Raw genomic sequence first — 17,134 nt, 5'->3', positions numbered from 1 at the left:
TTTGTTAGTGATACTATCATATTCCTATCTCAAGCTGCAGCAAATTTTTATAATTAAGAGAGAGGAAAAAAATCCCAGAAACAAAAGGAGGAAATCTGTTCCTTCTTTGTCATAGGTGATCACCAAGAGTCCTGAACAGTGGGATTAATTAGGTAAGTCAGTATAAATGGTACTAGGATAGTAAACATATTGATAATATTAAGAATCACTCCTTTGCTGTTATCTTTTCCTGCCATGATTTAAGCAAGCTTCTTAAAATAATTTAGGGTGCCTCTACCATCCTCTTGTCTGAAAGGCTTCATCCATCCAGAACTTAGAAATCTTATCATAATTGCCTGCCTTAGGGAAAATTACACTCCTTTGACCCTGGACTATTATTATCCTTTAACTTAAGTAGCTCTGTCTCTCCCTGTTACCTACTCTTCATATGTATTTACAGACAGTAATCACAATTTCAATTCTTTTAACCTCTTGTAAAACAGATTTTCTATTCCCATGATCACCCCACTAGTTGTTTTCTGTACCCGTGTCTGTTTTTTTAATACAAATAACTAGAAACACGCACCATGCCTTATCTGAGGTTTACTGACTCCTTACGCAGCAGCACTAATACTTCTTTATATCTGCTGAAAATACCAGTCCTGCTATATCAAAGCACTTCTCATGATTCACAGTTCATAGCATCGGAGTCATGCCAGTCCCGAACTCTCTCTTCCACCCTGTGCTCCCAACCTCATAGCAGAAATTCTTGTGAAAATCCTTCATGCAAGACTGCACCTGGTACTCTTGCAGGTCTGAGTTTTCAGTTAACTGATGAAAAGGGTCTTGGCTGAAAGGAGCAATATTTCGGTTTCGTTGACTATACCTGTAGCTGTCACGAAAAAGATGGTCACTCGCACAGTGGGCTTTCTCGTTTTAGTCTGATGCACAAGGAGAGCCGTGTCCTGGGACAAAGGACAGTGCATTTCAATACATGTTGCATTAAACAACTTACTGCAAGAGAGAATCAAGAAACAAATACATAAAATCTAAGTTATTTCTGAGTATAATCCAAGTTTGTTTTACCTATTCTGTACTAATAGACATCCAATAATTGAAAAGTTGCCCATTTTTTGATGCCCAAGTGAAATTAATTTCATGTTCCAACTGTAAATTACTATATTCACCAAAAAATAACAAAAAAGATGAGGACAAATGGTAACAGTTTCAGAGTAGTTAAAGTAAGTATGCATTTTTTTAAACACTTACAAAGTTGCTTATGAAATATCACCGATTTCCAGTAATCCAGTGAATAACGGCATGTAAACCTCTTTAATTTTCATGGAATGTGGCCATGTCTTATCTTCGCCATCAGGGTAACAGGCATTGTCTGATGTATTTCCTTGGCAGGCTAAGCAGATTGGACTGCCCGATTCTGCAGACCTAGAATATGTTGATTCAAGGGTTTTACAGATGGCACAGATCTGGTTGTAGGTATAGCAGCCAAATGAAGATTTTGTTAGTGGATGCTGATGCTTCCGTTGCAACGACATGCAGGATCTCAGACTCCAGTTTTGCTAAATGGACCAATTTCCCTTGGATTAATAGTGAATTTCCACTATTCCCTAGAAGCATTTCCACAATATTCCATCTGTAGGAAAGGCAAAAGGATGCTTAAGTGTACGTCAGAGCAGTATCGCATTTGAAATGCAATTCAAAATAAAACAACAGAACTTCAGAGATAGTTTACTTAGTCCAGGTATTGGTTCTTGTTTGACTTTTCACATCTTAAGGTGGCAACAGTTCTTGCTGAGGGGACTGGGATCATAAAAATATTACGGGTACACAGTAACACTGAGGAATGATTAGACCATGAAGGTTCACCATCTGCCATTTTCTAAGACGTAGATTTTTTTTTTCCTTTTATAAAGGCACCTTCATTCCGTCGTTTCCTGAAGAACACAGCCCATCATTAAACACTGCTGCCCCTTGAACTGAATGGTGAGGCCACCTCACCCCGTTCGTGCCTTCCATATCCATTCTCTTCTCAGCCTGTCTCCCCAGATCTGCTGTTCTGGGAAAGCTAAACATTCCCACTGTCCCCAGATGCCCCTGTTAGCAGAGCATGGCTCCTCGTATAAACAGTGTATGAAAGGCTATAAACAAAGCTAGGGCAGTACATGAAAGACCCCAAATTAGGCTATTTCAGATTTACCTTTGGCTTAAACTGCTGTTACTAACATTACTAACACCATCGTGTCTTTTTCATTGGTATCTTTTGTCTTTACTCCTCTTAGCAAGGGTGCAGAGACTAAAGAAATGGAAAAAATCACTCATCTGGAAGCTCTGCTGTTTACTGCTGTGCTGGAGAATTGTGTTGATCAGCTCTCAATTCTTGGATGTATCACGCCGATTTCATCTGAAGACACGACAGACATCAGCCATGTACGTGCCTCTATCCTTCCTCTTTAAAGAAGTTTCTCTTGGTTTTCTTCTTGTCTTGGTTTTATGTCTTCTAGCAGCATTTTTAAAAAATCAACTTGGATATTTTTTCTGCCAAGTGCTCTGTGACGCTTTGGCGAAGAAAGACAATGAAAGTGCATGGATGGCTGATGTCAGTATTTACACTGCAGCATCATTGAGAAGCCTTTATCAAGACTTTGTGCAAGGGACCTTACTGACCCAAAATGAGGTTCCTGGGCTTATAGCTTTAAAACCACAGTGGTCAGATGACAAAGATTAGGGAAGAGGAAACAAAACATACCTTGATTCTTATTCAAAATCACAGCTATTTTATAAATGCAAAAGAATAGGATATTTGAAAGCATTCTAACCCAGGGTATTTCTGTTCCTAAGTTCATGCTAAAGTTCCTTTAGTCCCCACAGACAATGAATTAAGAAAGACTCCATTTCATAGTATATTAGTAACTACCCATTCTCAATGGCCATTATTAATGAGTTGATTTCTAATAGGCATCATAAGTAAGAGGGTTTGGGCAGAGATATTAAAAGCAGAGAAGAAGCCCTAACGCTCAGGCAGAGGTTTCTTGCTGTGGCGGAAGGTGTTGTGATATTTCTGTTAGGAAACAGGATGTGACCATCCTAAGGGGTAAATGGTTCTAAGTTCTATTGTAATACATTTTAAGTGACATAGCAAGCTGTTTCCAGTTTCAGCAGGTTTGAAACTCTTTTTTTAAGAGGAATACACACACAGACACACACACACACAAAAAAAAAGCGTGTGACCAGGATAGATCCGAGTTTGCAGATCTAATGCTGTTCACTCTGTCTAATGCACCACTTAACAATGCAAGAGGAAGGTAAATCAGTCTGTTGTTTTCTCCACGTTTCTTTTCCACACAACCTTCTTTTCAAAAAATCCATTGCAAAGCAGCAGAAGCTGGTGTTGCAGTAAATTTCAGGGGGTGAAGTTTTAGACTGGATATGAGGAAGAATTTCTCTACTGAACAGGTTGTCAGGCCCTGGGACGGGTTGCCCAGGGCAGTGGCGGAGTCCCCATCCCCGAAGGTTTTTAAGAGCCGGGCAGACACAGTGCTTAGGGGTATAGTTTAGTCGAGGACTTGTCAGCGTTAGGCTAATGGTTGGACTCGATGATCTTGAAGGTCTTTCCCAATCTGGGGAATTCTGTGATACTTAGGCTGTGCAATAGAGGGCACTCCTTCCCTTAAAAGAGTCCTGTGAGCCGGCCTCACCTGTTTCCAGACGCTGCTTCTCTCCCACAGCTGGGCGGGAAACCTCTTGCGTGCCAGCAGCAAAATCACGGAGAAAGAGAATATCTTTAGGACAGCAGTTGTTCTTCTTCAGACACACTGACGCGGGCTGACAGACCTACTAAAGGTACACTTAAATTATAGAGAAAACACCTTAGCATTTCTCTTCAATCACAGATACTCATTTTTACCAAGTCACTTCTTAAAACACAATTGTCTCACAGACTATAAACCCTACTTATGTTCTTAAAGACACCAAAACAAATCGCGAAGGAAACAATTTAGAAACAAGAAGATGGCTGAGGGAAGCTACTTGCCAACTTTGGTGCTCTGCAATTTGTTACTCCTCCCTGTTTCTCAGTTTACATCTGGCTGTTCTCATTGTATCTGTAGAAGACGTGTATTTGCAAAGCATCCTGGAGCTCTATCAGTCAAACGAATCAATGACATTTTCAAAGACTGACATCTCAATTTTAGTTGATGACATTTTTGAGAAGATTAATCAAAGCAGTGGCCAGCACCTCATTGATTTTCCAAATCAAGGACTCATGTATATTGCATCCCCCTAGGGGGAGGCAGCCTTTCTATTTGCTGAATTTTGGCCAAAAGACTAGCAAAAGATAAACAGCTAGGAGACTGCAGGGATGGTAGCACATGCAGTTTACAAACTCCTTGCTCTTACGTCGTTATGTGGTAATTATTAGTGTGTAAAAGTCCCTACTGTTTACAGGCAATCCAGTTATAGCCTGCCAAACTTTCCCAGACATTAAAAAACATCTGTCAGAACATTCATAATATCTACATGATATTAAAGCAGTTTGTTTGCCAAAATTTTTTCTTTCTGAAGTACAGCCATCACCAGCAAACTATTTAACCCCCTTTCTTTCTAATTAACTATGTAATTTTCATTGGTCTGGGAATACTTTGCATGTGGTTCATTTAATGTGAATATAACTTTCAAAAAAATTAAGTATGTAGTCACCTAGACTCCTTTTGTAGTCAGTGGTGAGTCAGGCACTGCCAGAGGCTGATTCGCCCCACCTGGAGATGTCCAAGATACTCTGAACGAAGCAGCCCTTCGCCGTGCCCTGTGCACCACCCTCAGGGGCCAGGGCAGCGTCACAGACCACCAAGGGAGCCTCGCTTGATAAGTAGCTTCTTGGAAGTCTGGCTGATGTGCCGCCCTGACTGCTTTTTCCTCTGCCCTCTCTGCTGTGTTGGAGCAAATGTGTGTGTGATTGTGGAGGGATCTGGACTGAGAAGTGCTGCTGCTAAAAATAAACTTTTTAAAAATTTGTTTGTTTACTTTTTCCTGGAAAGTGTTTCAGCTCAGCGAGTTCTCTCATCCATTCTCCCAAGCAGCCAGGGTAGGGAGTAGGCAGCTATGAAGCAGGACGGGGCTGGCAGGGGCTGCGTTAGGTGGTTTCAGCAGCACTGCTATTACGTGTTCAGCTACAGAGATACCGGTAGGCAGGCAAGAAAATTTTCTCTTTTAATGTCCCAGTGTATACACCTGCATTCTTACTCATAGCACATAAAGCAGAGAAATTCCTAGAAGCTAGGACTCCGCTGCTTTGATAGCGTGCTTTTGCTTTTCTGATTTGTTTTCCTTAAATAAAATTGTACCCCATCAGAAGACACCCTTCCATGTAGAAGAGAGCTGCCAATATTTTGTATTTCTTCTTTGAATTCACATTACACTTCCTCTGTTCTCACTCTCTCAAAAAAACCAGCTAATCAGATAGCTGATGTCTATCACTTCTATTTCACACATCTCAGCTCCTGTTGTAGGAGTAATATTGTAGAGAAAGGTCACGGCGACAGGCAGTGAGAAACAGCTACGCTGGAGAGAAGGCAGAGGGGAAACAGGCCAGCAGCCTCCCAGTCCATAAAAGCTGCTGCAAAGACAGAGAGAATGACTTGTTCCCTGTGCCTACAGAGGCTAGGACCAGAAGCCAGGGGGCTCAGCTGCAGCTGAGGAGAAAAAAAACCCACGCTTTCTTACGATAAAGACTGTTGTGATGTGCTGGCACTGGCAGGAGGATGCGTAGTTGCCACTGCTGGAGGTCATTAAGAGTACGTCAGGAGTCACATAGTCTGAACCAGCATCTCTCAGGGAGGGTGAATTGACCTTTTGAGGCCTTTTCTAGGACTGTCACTTTAGGACTTTTAATTCCATAAACTTAGATAAGCCTAAACTGTGTGCTCAAAGCTAACAAAGAAAAATGCTTCTGCTCTTCTCTCTTTGTGGAACATAACATGCACTATCAACTGCTCTTAGTACCGTGTCATTAATTTTTCTTCCTCTCATGTAATGTTGCTGAGGGTTTATTTCTACTGCCCAGTATGCAAGTGTCTCTCTTACTCCCTTTTAGACTGGCAGCCAGCAAATGAAAGATATCATAGGGACCCAGAAGGAGCTGGACATTAACTATCAAGAGCTTATGTCCATTAGGCAGGGGAGTGGGGAAATGGTTACCTCCACGTCTCAGGAAAGCATCGAACACAAGCAGCAGCGGGGGAAAAATGAAGATGTGAAAAGTACCCATTATCTTCCCAACAGGGCCATGAAACACAGTGCTCTGTCTGTAGAGAATCTCAGAAAAATTCAGGCTGACAGGTGAGTGAAGCACATATATGATGGCTATGGGGGATGCTTAGAGCTGTGAAGTTCTCAGTCTCTTGAAAGCAAAAATACAGGTTTCCCATTCTCCCCTTCCTGGTGTACCTCACTCTTGGTCTAGAAGGAGCATCTCTAAGGGGCACAGTGAGGTCTAGCTTCACAGGCCATTTAGCTCTGGCCTTTGCTTGCCTCTGGATGTCAAGTAATGACAATCAGTTTATTTTGAATGGAGTTGCGAAATATGATTACCCAGTTGATACTTGTTGTCTGAGTGGAATTCATGCCAGGATCTAGCAGTGCTCAGGTTCTGGTACCTGAAGTCAGCTTCCCCTAGTAGATATGTGCAGGCAAAGTGGGATCTGAGCATTCCCTCATGAACTTGGTTACTCTGCAGGGCACACAGAGCATTAAGGCAGCTACAGCCATTCTTCTTTATAGAAGAGATAATCTGCATAAAGACCAACAAGTTTCTTTTTTAAAATAAATTTTATTCCTGCACCTTATAAAGTGAGGCAGAAATGCCAACAGCCTTTGGTTTAAGAGAGAGATGTGGGAGCTGAGCATTTGGTATGCTTTTTTCTGCATCCTGGCTTCTGTCCTTTAATTTCAACAAAGGGCTTAAAGAAGATCGTAACACAAATGATGAAAACACAGATAAAAGATAAATACCACATGCACTATGAAATTCAATAAACTGGGCAAGCCCATGTGTTTGTTAAGATCAGCTCAAAGCTGTACTGGGATATTTTGGCACCCAGATATCCCTTAATAGACACAGTTGTCTGCATCCTCACGTCTTGTCTAGGGTCTACCTAGCTGTCATCACTACTGCAGGCCAGCAGCCCTCTTCCTGATGGCAGCCCAATCTGGCACAGCATGGATATGTTTTTGCCTCTTTGCTATTTCCTAGAGTACCATTTGGTGCAGCATTTTTAAATCAGAAACTTCAGTCAACTCCTAATACAGAGTTCTCCAGGCGTACAAGAAGCAGGTACCATGGGAGAAGCACTCCTCGGTTTGATAGGCCTTAGAAACGGGGTCGTGTATTTCCTTACCTTTTTAGCTGTAAACAACAATGGATAAGGTGCCAGGCACTGTAGTACCAGCACCTATAAATTACTGTTGTGTTCTTTTTCTTCCTGGCAGGCAGTATGCAAGTGATGTAATTACAGTCACTATGAAAGAGATGCAGGAAACCGGGACATTTAATAGTCTAACAGAAGCTAACGAGAGAGAGAAGGCAAAGAATAGCAAGTTTCACAAGTTCCTCATCAGGTCAGTGTTGTGTTCAGAACTTTCCTGCCTAACTGCTCAAAGCCAAAGTTCATTCTCTCTCAGTACATGCTAAATGGGGAAAAACCCCAAAACCAACAACCTCAAGTTACAGAAATGATTTTGCTTTTTCAACTTGAACTATTCTGTCTGCTTTACAAATTGTGCTTCTTTCCCTTTCAGCAAGAAATAGCTGATGGTTCCGATATTGATCTGAGCTACGAATTACCTGACCTTTCACCACAGTGCACACCAGTGTCCACATTAATGCAAGCGCTGCTCCATATCAATTAAAACATAATGTGATGTAGGAGCTCTCTGATCTTTAACTCCTTGTCCCCAGCGAAAGCCAGAGCAGCAGAGAATCTCTTCAAACCAGGGCCAGCAACATATGGTCTTTAGGTTATGCGATGCCCGGGAGGATCTGCTCTGACCCATATGCTAATATGCTCCTTTTTCCTAGTAGCAGCAAGGGGCTAGCACAGATGGTGGCAGAGGCAGTCATCTTATTTAAGGCTAATCCACCAGCCACTGCATTATAGATCCTCTTCTGTCCCAAATCTGACAGGGTACGGATTTGTTATAATCTCAGCTCTAACTGGTGATTCCTTAGCTCAAACTTCTGTGCTCCAGAGGTTTGGAGGGTTTTTTTTAGCATGGGAAGCTCTGGTTCAATTCCCAGCCTGTCAGAGAGAACAGCAGTCATCAGAGAAGTATTTGACCATTTTAAAGCTACTTTATTCTGTGTAGCAGCTCAGGCTCACCATTTAGGACAGACAGGAAATCTGCTGTAAGTCATGATTTGTCACAAGTCTAATCTACTGGAACAGCCTTGGTGGTGGCTCAGTGGTCTGCCTGCACTACAAGTCCCCAGCTTCCAGTGAAATTTGTGATTTCAAGCATGAAAGCCAACTCTTCCCCCATCTAAACCCAAGGGATTTATTATTGATCCTCAGAAGGGACAGAAAGCAAAAATGAAAGCCGCAATCGCTTGTGGAATAACTAGTCAATATTGGAAAGTAACAGACAAATTAAAATCAGAAAGGACATAATTTGTATTCTATTCTGTCAATCATATCTAGACACTACGTTGTCTGTTCTATTTTACATACTTTTCATGGAATGAACTTTATCTGTATTTCAATGTAATACACACTTGTCTGGTTTTGTGTCAATATCCTAGTCTGAAAGCAGTCTGCAGGAGGACTGGAACTCCTTATCAGGAGCTTTTGTTTATCACAATCGCCCAGCTAAGGACTCTGAAAATGAAATGCATGTTTGATTCTAAGGTTGGGGTAGGGTACAAAGTCTCAGGTACTGACTCTAGTATTTACTGACTTAAAATCAAATCATAAGCATGAAAGCTCAGAAAAGCACTCAGAGTGAAATAAGATAATAAGTAAGACCTAGAACATTACTGCATCTGGTTTGTTTTAAATAGGCAAACAGCTTTGTAGCTTTTGGCCTTCACTCACACCCCTTCCTGGATCTCAGAATCTGAGGCAATGCTTTTTAAAAGACTTTAAATCCGATATGAAACTTACACGATTTGGCACTGTCGGCTGACAAGGCATGCTTCTGCGTGGAAAAAAGATTTTTGTCTGAAATGCAGAAACTGTCAATGACAGGCATCTTCCCTCTCTTCTGTAGGAATTGCATCATCCTCAAATCCACTTTAGGCTTTCGGCAAGAGCATCCCCTGGTTTTTGGCTCATTCTCCCTTTCATTCCCATCTTCTGTGCTCAGTCTATGCACAAGATTAACTTACCAAGTCACTAGCTTGAGGAGTTTCTCTTCCTGACTTGCAGATGTGCATCCTCCCCAAAGCCCAGAATGAAGATGAACACCTTTTTTTAGTATTATGGAAAGAGGCTTGTCTTCTGCTGTTCTGAAGAAATAGGCCAACATTTTTTGTGCAATTCTTTCAGCTTAGCTGTTACAAACTCGCAGAGTGAGCAGGATAAGCAGGGAGGTACACAGCTAGGTGCCGAAATACATCAGGAGACGGGAAGCTCTCCTGGTGGGTAATCACCACTTGTCTTCTTTTGATACATTCAAATGATTGTATTTTCTCACTTTTCTTCAGGGAGGAGGAAGGAAAGGAGGAGATAAAGTCACTTGAGAAACAGCTGCAAGATGTCAAGAAAGAAACCAAAATAGAACTTCAGGTGAGATCACTTAGCAGCGGGCATCGTGCCAGAGGGGAAGCCTGTTAGCAAGCTCCCCTGTGCTGCCCAGCACGCAGATCAGAGCATGTATGGCGTATATAGGGATCCATCAGTTAGGAATTTATAAGCAGAATAATTCCAATAGAGATTTGTATTCTGAACAAGCCAGCTAATGACTTTAAGAGCAGCGTCCAAGAGTTCTCAAATGGGAGCTCAAAATGCCCATAATCACCGAATTGGAATGACCGAATTGGAACACCCCAAACCCAGTGCTGGGAGTGGCAAAGCACTGGCATCCACAATCAGTGAGAAAGAGGTTATCTGCAGACAGCGGCATCTAAGCTTCTGTCAGACTTAATCACGTAGTCATGACACCTGGCACAGAACTGTAGTGATGAGGGAGTGAGAAAGACAGATGTCGGTTTTTTCACCTACAATTTTGCCTGGGGAAAGTTTCATTATTTTAATCTATTTTTATAGGCTTCCAGATACTAGAAAATCCCAAAGATGGAGTTCCTACACAAGGGCAGATCAATGTTATTGCACATATACTGTCAACTTAATCCTTCTGGAAAGCTTCAGCCCTTCTGTCTGCAGCGTGTAAATGGTCCCTGCGTGCATAGTAAATCTGGGGAATTCTGGAAATGTCAGACGCCACACAAGTGCAGATCAATTCAGTGCTGTATCACTGGTCACTTTGATGCTCATCAGACAGCTCAGACTTGATACTCGTGCGTGTTTTAGAGCAAAAGCACATGCAGTTCTGTGCAGAAAGGTAGAAACAAGCCTAGCCCTCTGATTTAGTGTGTGGTAGAACACAAGCAAAAGGCAGGTTCAGAGCTACAGAAGGACTGAGAGAAGGAACAAGACTCTGACACTTGGCTTAGTACTGAGCAAGAGGACAGCAAGGGCACCTGAGGAAAGAATTGGTATCACTGAATTTTGTCTTTGGACAAAAGTATGACTGATAATGAAGCCAGGATATAGTTGGCTACAGAGAGGAATTTTAAGCCACTGATATGCTGATGAAGTACAGTTGATAGAACATGAAGATTTTGTGTTGGCAGCCTGGCTGCACATGCAGTGGAAAGTTTAACTGTAAATACAGGATGGTTGTAAGAATGTGAAGGGTCTATGGGCACTGGTAGTGTGTGTCTATAACTGACACAACACCAGGAGTCCAGGGAAGGTATTAGAACAGCAGAGATTTTTTTGTACAAGATGGGAAAATTCATTTAGGTCAGTAGTCAGCTACTAGCGGAGATCCTGGCAAGGCATAATGTACACTGAGAAGTGTAGCAAGATGAAAAGAACACTGGAAAAATACTGTGGACATAATGGAGAGGGGAAAGAAGAGGAGTCACTGAAGGAAATTGGAAGTCAGCAAGTTAGGAGACAAACCAAGAAAGAACAGTTGTGGGAGCTAAAAGTGAAATGCAGGATGAACTTTTTTTTCCTGCAGATTTGAACAGGACGTCTAAAGGTTGTAGAGGTCAGAGCCAAGACTGAAAAGGGGAGCTGTACACCTCAGTATGTACTTACTTACTGCCACTGGAAATGGTATGGGAGCCATCTCCGGGCCCAATGGGACAACGCAAACGTCCCTTCACATCTGCGTGGCAGTGAAATGAAATGAACTGGATAGTTTGTGAGACTCAGAGACTGTACGTTGCCCATTTGCTTCTGCTTATTGTCCTTTCTCAGTCAGATTCTGAGGGTTTCTGGGAAGCTCCTATTCTCCTCCTCAAACCGGTGAATACAGGTAGTTCTCCTTCTGTGTAGTGCTCCTCAAATCTGGCAGTGTCTGTGCACACAATATATGTGTCTGTTTCTAGTTTAATGCCTTCCCAGAGACTGGTGTGTAGGGGGCTGTAATCATCCTGTCTCGCACTAGGAGCAATGTCCTGGCACTGTGCAGTCAGGCTGGGCACTTTTTCGTGTCCTGCCCTGCACCTCTTCTACCTGCTGGTTTGGTTCTTGCTTTCTGCCTCATCAAGTGGGAGCTGCACTAATCTGGGATTTTGGTTTTATGTTTCCAGCATAAAAGTCCTTTCTGGGCTTCCTTATAGTTTCAGCTTTGATAACAAATCAAAGGCAAGACTACTTTCAAGTCCTGCTTTCCTCCTGTGCCAGAAATAATGGTGTCTCATCATGTCTCCCAAGGGAGAATAAATTCTACTCACTTCATGTGGGATTTTCCCACAGGCAGTTTTAAAGACACTTGCATGATTTGTCATCTTGCCAACTAATTAAAATCAAAAATACAGCTTGAGGATTTTGGAGTACTTTGAACAATAAAAATGCACAGACCTGTAGACAAAAGCTTACATGGTTGTCTCCTGTCTAGTGGATGAGAAAACAAAAGCAAACAAATCTTCTCATGGAACCAGAAAAACATGGTCTTTGCTTCACACGTGTTGCCTGCATGTTTGTTTTTTCAGCCTTGCTACCTCTTAGTGAGATGCTAATTAATGCGGTATTTGCCTGCTCAGCTCATTTTTCATTATAATGGAACACAATGCTAAATGCTAAATGTTCATATTTATTTTGTTTTCTTTCCTCTTGGAAAGCACTGGTGTCTCTAAAGCAGCTGAAATGATCAGTCTGGATTTGCCCTTGCTCCTCCGCTCAGGAGCATCACCGATAGCTCTAGTTTGGCTGCAGGAGTTCTGGTCGCTGGGTTCTGCAGTGCTCCTTTTCTAGCTTGTACAAAAACACCTTCTCCGGTTTGCTGGACAAGTGATGGCTGTCTGTACAGATTTTGAAACAAGTTAATATAATATAGGATTATATAGCTTAGTGTAACAAATTAGGAAATGTAAACTCCAGAATTCCTGCATCGCTACTCACCTGAAGACTTTTATATGCCCTCTATGTTCAGCAGTATAGTCATGCCATACACCCATGCAAGTCATGATAGTTAATATTGCAGGCTTCCCACCAGACAGAAAAGTAAGATGTTGCACCACGGTGTCAGTGAAAACAGGTCTGTAACTTTTATTCTACGTGGGCTCTCATAACGTAGCCAGCTCCACTGCGTCAGTGCACCACTCGAGAGCGCTTTCAGTAGTGTGAGTAAAATCCATCATGTTTCTTCCCTTATCCTCTCCCAGGAGGACAAATGCACCAATGAAGTGTTCTGGGGGAATGTTTTAAACATAGATACACCCCCACTGGTACATACTGAGAAAAGGACCAAGCAGTTCCAGCAGGAGGCATGAGGTGATGGTTCTGAGCTCCTGGGTGACTTTATTCCACTGCTGGCAGAGCCCCAGGGCAGCTCAGCAGGACCCGGAGCTGGTGTGCTAGATCCAGATCTGGCTCCAGAGGGACAGGACTTTGGACAAGTGTGCTGCTGCCACCAGCGCTGTTCCTTCTGCCAGGAAACTGCCCCTCATGCAGCTCGCCGCCACAGCTGTTGGGACTGGAGGTGAGCTAGCGGAGGGCTGTGGAAGCCGTTACGTGGAAGCCGGGTGACCGGCTAGGGGGGGGCTGTGGAAGCCGTTACGTGGAAGCCGGGTGACCTTCCAGGCCTGCTGTCCTCTTGGCTGAGGCGTTTCTCGCGGGTTTGCAGTGTGGGGATGTTCTGGCAGCTGGCACAGAGATGTGGGCTGTGGCCTTACTGAAGCGTCTGTGGGGCTGCACGTTGTAGTTTCACAAGAGAGCAAGCCCAGGCTGCAGCAGGTGTGTAGATCTAAGCCTATCTTCAGGCTTTGCAAGCTGAGATAGCGCAGCTGCCGGTGGAAAGCCTTGAGCTCACACATGCTCAGGGTGGGAGCGCGGAGGCCGGCCGCAGGGCTCTGTGGCAGCGCCGCCCACCCGCCCGTAGTGCTGCACCCGGTGCCCTGCCCGCTCCTGGTGTCGGCCAAACGGCAGCACTTGGCGTGCTCTGGTGGCAGTGGGGTTATCCTACCGCTGGAGGAATTCCACAGAGTCCTTATTCCTGTTTGCTGTTTTCATAACCAGTGACTGTAAATACTAATTGCTGTGGAAAAGCTGAGAGACCTAGGTGGCACTTCCAAGAGAGATAAATCAAAGTAAAAGAAAACACAGGAGTGCACATCCCTTCTCTAGCAAAGTGCAGTTGCTTTTGCAGCCAAACAGCATCTGTGGGGCAGACTCCTATGGCACAGGCTGAGAGCAGCAGACAGGCCTCTGAGCTGATGTCTGCAAGCCGACAGATCAGAGAAAATCAGCTTGTTTACCTGCTTGTGAAGCAGACTGGCTTCTTGACAGCTATTTCCTGGGTTTTGATCTCGGTCTCTGCCAGTTTTGTGATAGTTTTGGACACACAAGGTATGATTTTGCATCTTTGGCAGATACAGCACTGAAGTCATCCCAAACAAGCAGCCTGGAGGTTTCCTGCATTAACTACGAAAGCACTCCATGTCCTGGCTGGGATCTTTGCTATGATAAACCAGAACAAATAGCCATTAACTCATTTTCCCAGTGCCTGTCGCTGAAGTTCAGGGAACAGCACACTCTAGATGGTGCCTGTGGCTTGTGGGCATTTACCACCTGCAGCCTAACACCGAGCGTGCCCCAGTTCTGCAGCGCCAGGCCCCTCAGCTGGGCTGCAGGGGCTGCCCACACGCCTGCCACTGATCTTCCCTCTCCAAGCCAATGGATTGCTGTAAACCACTGGTGGGGTTTTGCGTTTCGCTTCCCATCTGCTTTGGATTGTGTAACCAAGCCCCCAGACTCCCCACCTCTAACAAAGACGATGTTTTACAACACCACAGGCCAAATCCAAACCACGAACATGCTGTACAACAAAGGAAACAAATGGAGCAGATGGGCCCCCAGCCTGGCGGAGGTCTGGGGTGCTGGAATCAAAAGCACTTTTTCCTCTGCCTTACTAAAATATGAAACACAAAAGAAAATAACCTGGTGAACTGTTCATTCTCTGCCTCACCTCTCTAAAATCTGAGATCTTTGTAACCTAGGCTGAACCCTTCTTTTCTGACCTGTTTGCAGATCCTTAGCAGATAGCAGTATCACACTTACACCAGCAGCGCTTGGCTTTGCTGAGCCTCAGCAGCACAAACATTTGGTGGTTTTCATTAGCATCTCCTCACTCTGCCAGACCCTCAACAGAGACATGATCCTACCACAATACTGGAAGACAATCTTAAAGTGGTTCGGTCACCTCCCATGTCTCCTGGCCAGGGGGAAGGGTTAAAACTGGGCCCACTGAGCATAAGCCCAGGGAAAACATGCGAGAGTCTGTAGGATGGCATGCTAGCAAAAACTCTCATTCCCCCATCTCAGTAGAGATGGGTGATAGAGATGCAATGGGAAACCAAGGGCAAGACATGGTGATGCTTTAGAAACCCTGGAAACATTTGAGAAGGTTCAGGCAGGAATTAGTACCCGCTCCCACAAAAAGGTGTTGGGATCGTTGGCTCACCTGAAGCGCATCTATACCAACGTGTGCAGCACGGGCAACAAACAAGAGGAGCTTGTAGCCATGATGCAACAGGAAGACTTTGACATAGTGCCTATCACAGAGATGTGGTGGGATGCCTCATATGACTGGAGTGCCACAACTGATGGCTACAAACTCTTCAGGAGGGACAGGCAAGGAAGGAGAGGTGGGGGGTGGCCTTGTATATAAAGAATAGCTATGCATGTGCTGAACTGGAGTACAGTGATGACAGGGTTGAGTCTGTTTGCATTAGGATTAAGGGCAAAGCCAGCAAGGCTGATGTGGCTGTTGGAGTCTATTATAGGTGTCCAAACCAGGATTATGAGGTGGATGAGATTTTCTATAAACAGCTGAGTGAAATCCCTCAGTCGCTGTTCTTGTGGGGGACTTCACCTTCCCTGATATCTGCTGGAACTACAACACAGCAGAGAGGGAACAGTCCTGGAGGTTCCTGGAATGTCATAGAATCACAGGATGGCCTAGGCTGGAAGGGACCTTAGAGATCATTTAATCCAACCTCCCTGTCATGGGCAGGGTGGGGAGGGACGCCTCTCAGCTAGATCAGGCAACACATGGGGAGCAAACAGGGAAAACTTTCTGACACAGCTGGTGAGTGAACCAACCAGGGAAGGAGCCCTGCTGGACCTGCTCTTTACAAACAGGGAAGGTCTGGTAGGAAATGTGATGGCTGGAGGGGGTCTTTGGGCACAGCGACCAGGAACTGATAAAGTTTTCTATACTTAGAGATGCCAGGAAGGGGTGCAGCCAGTTTGGACTTCAGTAGGGCAGATTTTAACTTGTTTAGTATTCTTATTGCTTGAGTTCCTTGGGATCGGTACTGAGGGGTCTGGGAGTCCAGGAAGGCTGGATGCTCTTTAAGAAAAAGGTCTTGAAAGCACAGGTCATCCCCGTTAGCCGTAAATCCAGCTGGAGGCGTAGAAGACCTGCCTGGCTTAGCAGGGAGCTTTGGCTGGCACTCGGAGAAAAAGAGGATTTATGGCCTTTGGAAAAAAGGGCAGGCAACTCATGACAACTACAAAAACATTGTGAGGCTAGGTAGGAAAAAAATTAGAAGCTCCCAAGCCCAGCTAGAAGTTCATCTGGCCTCTATGGTTAAGGATAATACGAAAAGTTTCTATAAATATATTAACAACAAAAGAAAGGTCAAGGAGAGCCTCCATCCCCTGTCACATGCAGGAGAGCCTCCATCCCCTGTCAGATGCAGGAGGACATCAGATGAGGAAAAGGCTGAAGTGCTTAATGACTTCTTTGCCTCAGTCTTTATTAACAGGGACAGCTATATAGAGGGAATCCAACTCCCTAAGTTAGAGGACTGGGACCAGGAGCAGGAAGATCTCCCCCAATCCAGCAGGAAATGGTCACTGACCTGCTGCAACATTTAGATGTGCACAAGTCTCTGGGGCCAGATGGGATGCACCCAAGAGTGCTGAAAGAGCCGGCAGCAGTGATCACCAAGCCACTCTCCATCGTTTACCAGCAGCCTAGAGAGGACCCATCAGATTGGAAGTCAGCTGATGTTACCCCCTTATATAAGAAGGAACAGAAGGATGAATTACAGGCCTGGTAGTTTAACTTCAGTCCTGGGAAAGCTGATGGAGCAGATCATCCATGAGGCACGTGCAGGACAACCAGGTGATCAAATCCAGTCAGCACGAGTTCATGAAGGGCAGGTCCTGTTTGACTAATGTGATCTCCTCCTATGACAGGGTGACATCCTTACTGGATGAGGGAAAGGCTGTGGATGTTGTCTACCTTGACTTTAGCAAGGCGTCTGACAGTTTCCCACAGCATTCTCCTGGAAAAGCTGGCCTGGATAGGCATATACTTGCCTGGATTAGGAACTGGTTGGATGGCTGGGTCCAGAGAGTTGTGGTTAATGGAGTTAAATCCAGCTGGTGGCCAGTCAGGAGTG

At 44.4% G+C, this 17,134-nt stretch overlaps 1 protein-coding gene across 1 annotated transcript; it reads left to right on the top strand.

Annotated features, from left to right (window-relative positions):
* Positions 1-2,298: 2,298 nt before the first annotated feature.
* LOC104278734 (IQ domain-containing protein G-like) lies at positions 2,299-15,353 on the top strand (the record flags this gene model as incomplete). The annotated part of the gene is made up of 5 exons (XM_009875808.1): positions 2,299-2,424; positions 6,086-6,330; positions 7,480-7,608; positions 9,692-9,773; positions 15,127-15,353. Coding segments are annotated over exons 1-5 (809 nt in total), but the record flags the coding sequence as incomplete, so codon positions are not given.
* Between the last annotated feature and the right edge of the window lie 1,781 nt (positions 15,354-17,134).

The sequence above is a fragment of the Apaloderma vittatum genome, unplaced genomic scaffold (genome assembly GCF_000703405.1).
Source record: "Apaloderma vittatum isolate BGI_N311 unplaced genomic scaffold, ASM70340v1 scaffold569, whole genome shotgun sequence".
NCBI classification, from domain to species: domain Eukaryota; kingdom Metazoa; phylum Chordata; class Aves; order Trogoniformes; family Trogonidae; genus Apaloderma; species Apaloderma vittatum.
Note: the sequence above shows the minus strand (reverse complement) of the source record. Positions and strands in the feature narration are given on the sequence as shown.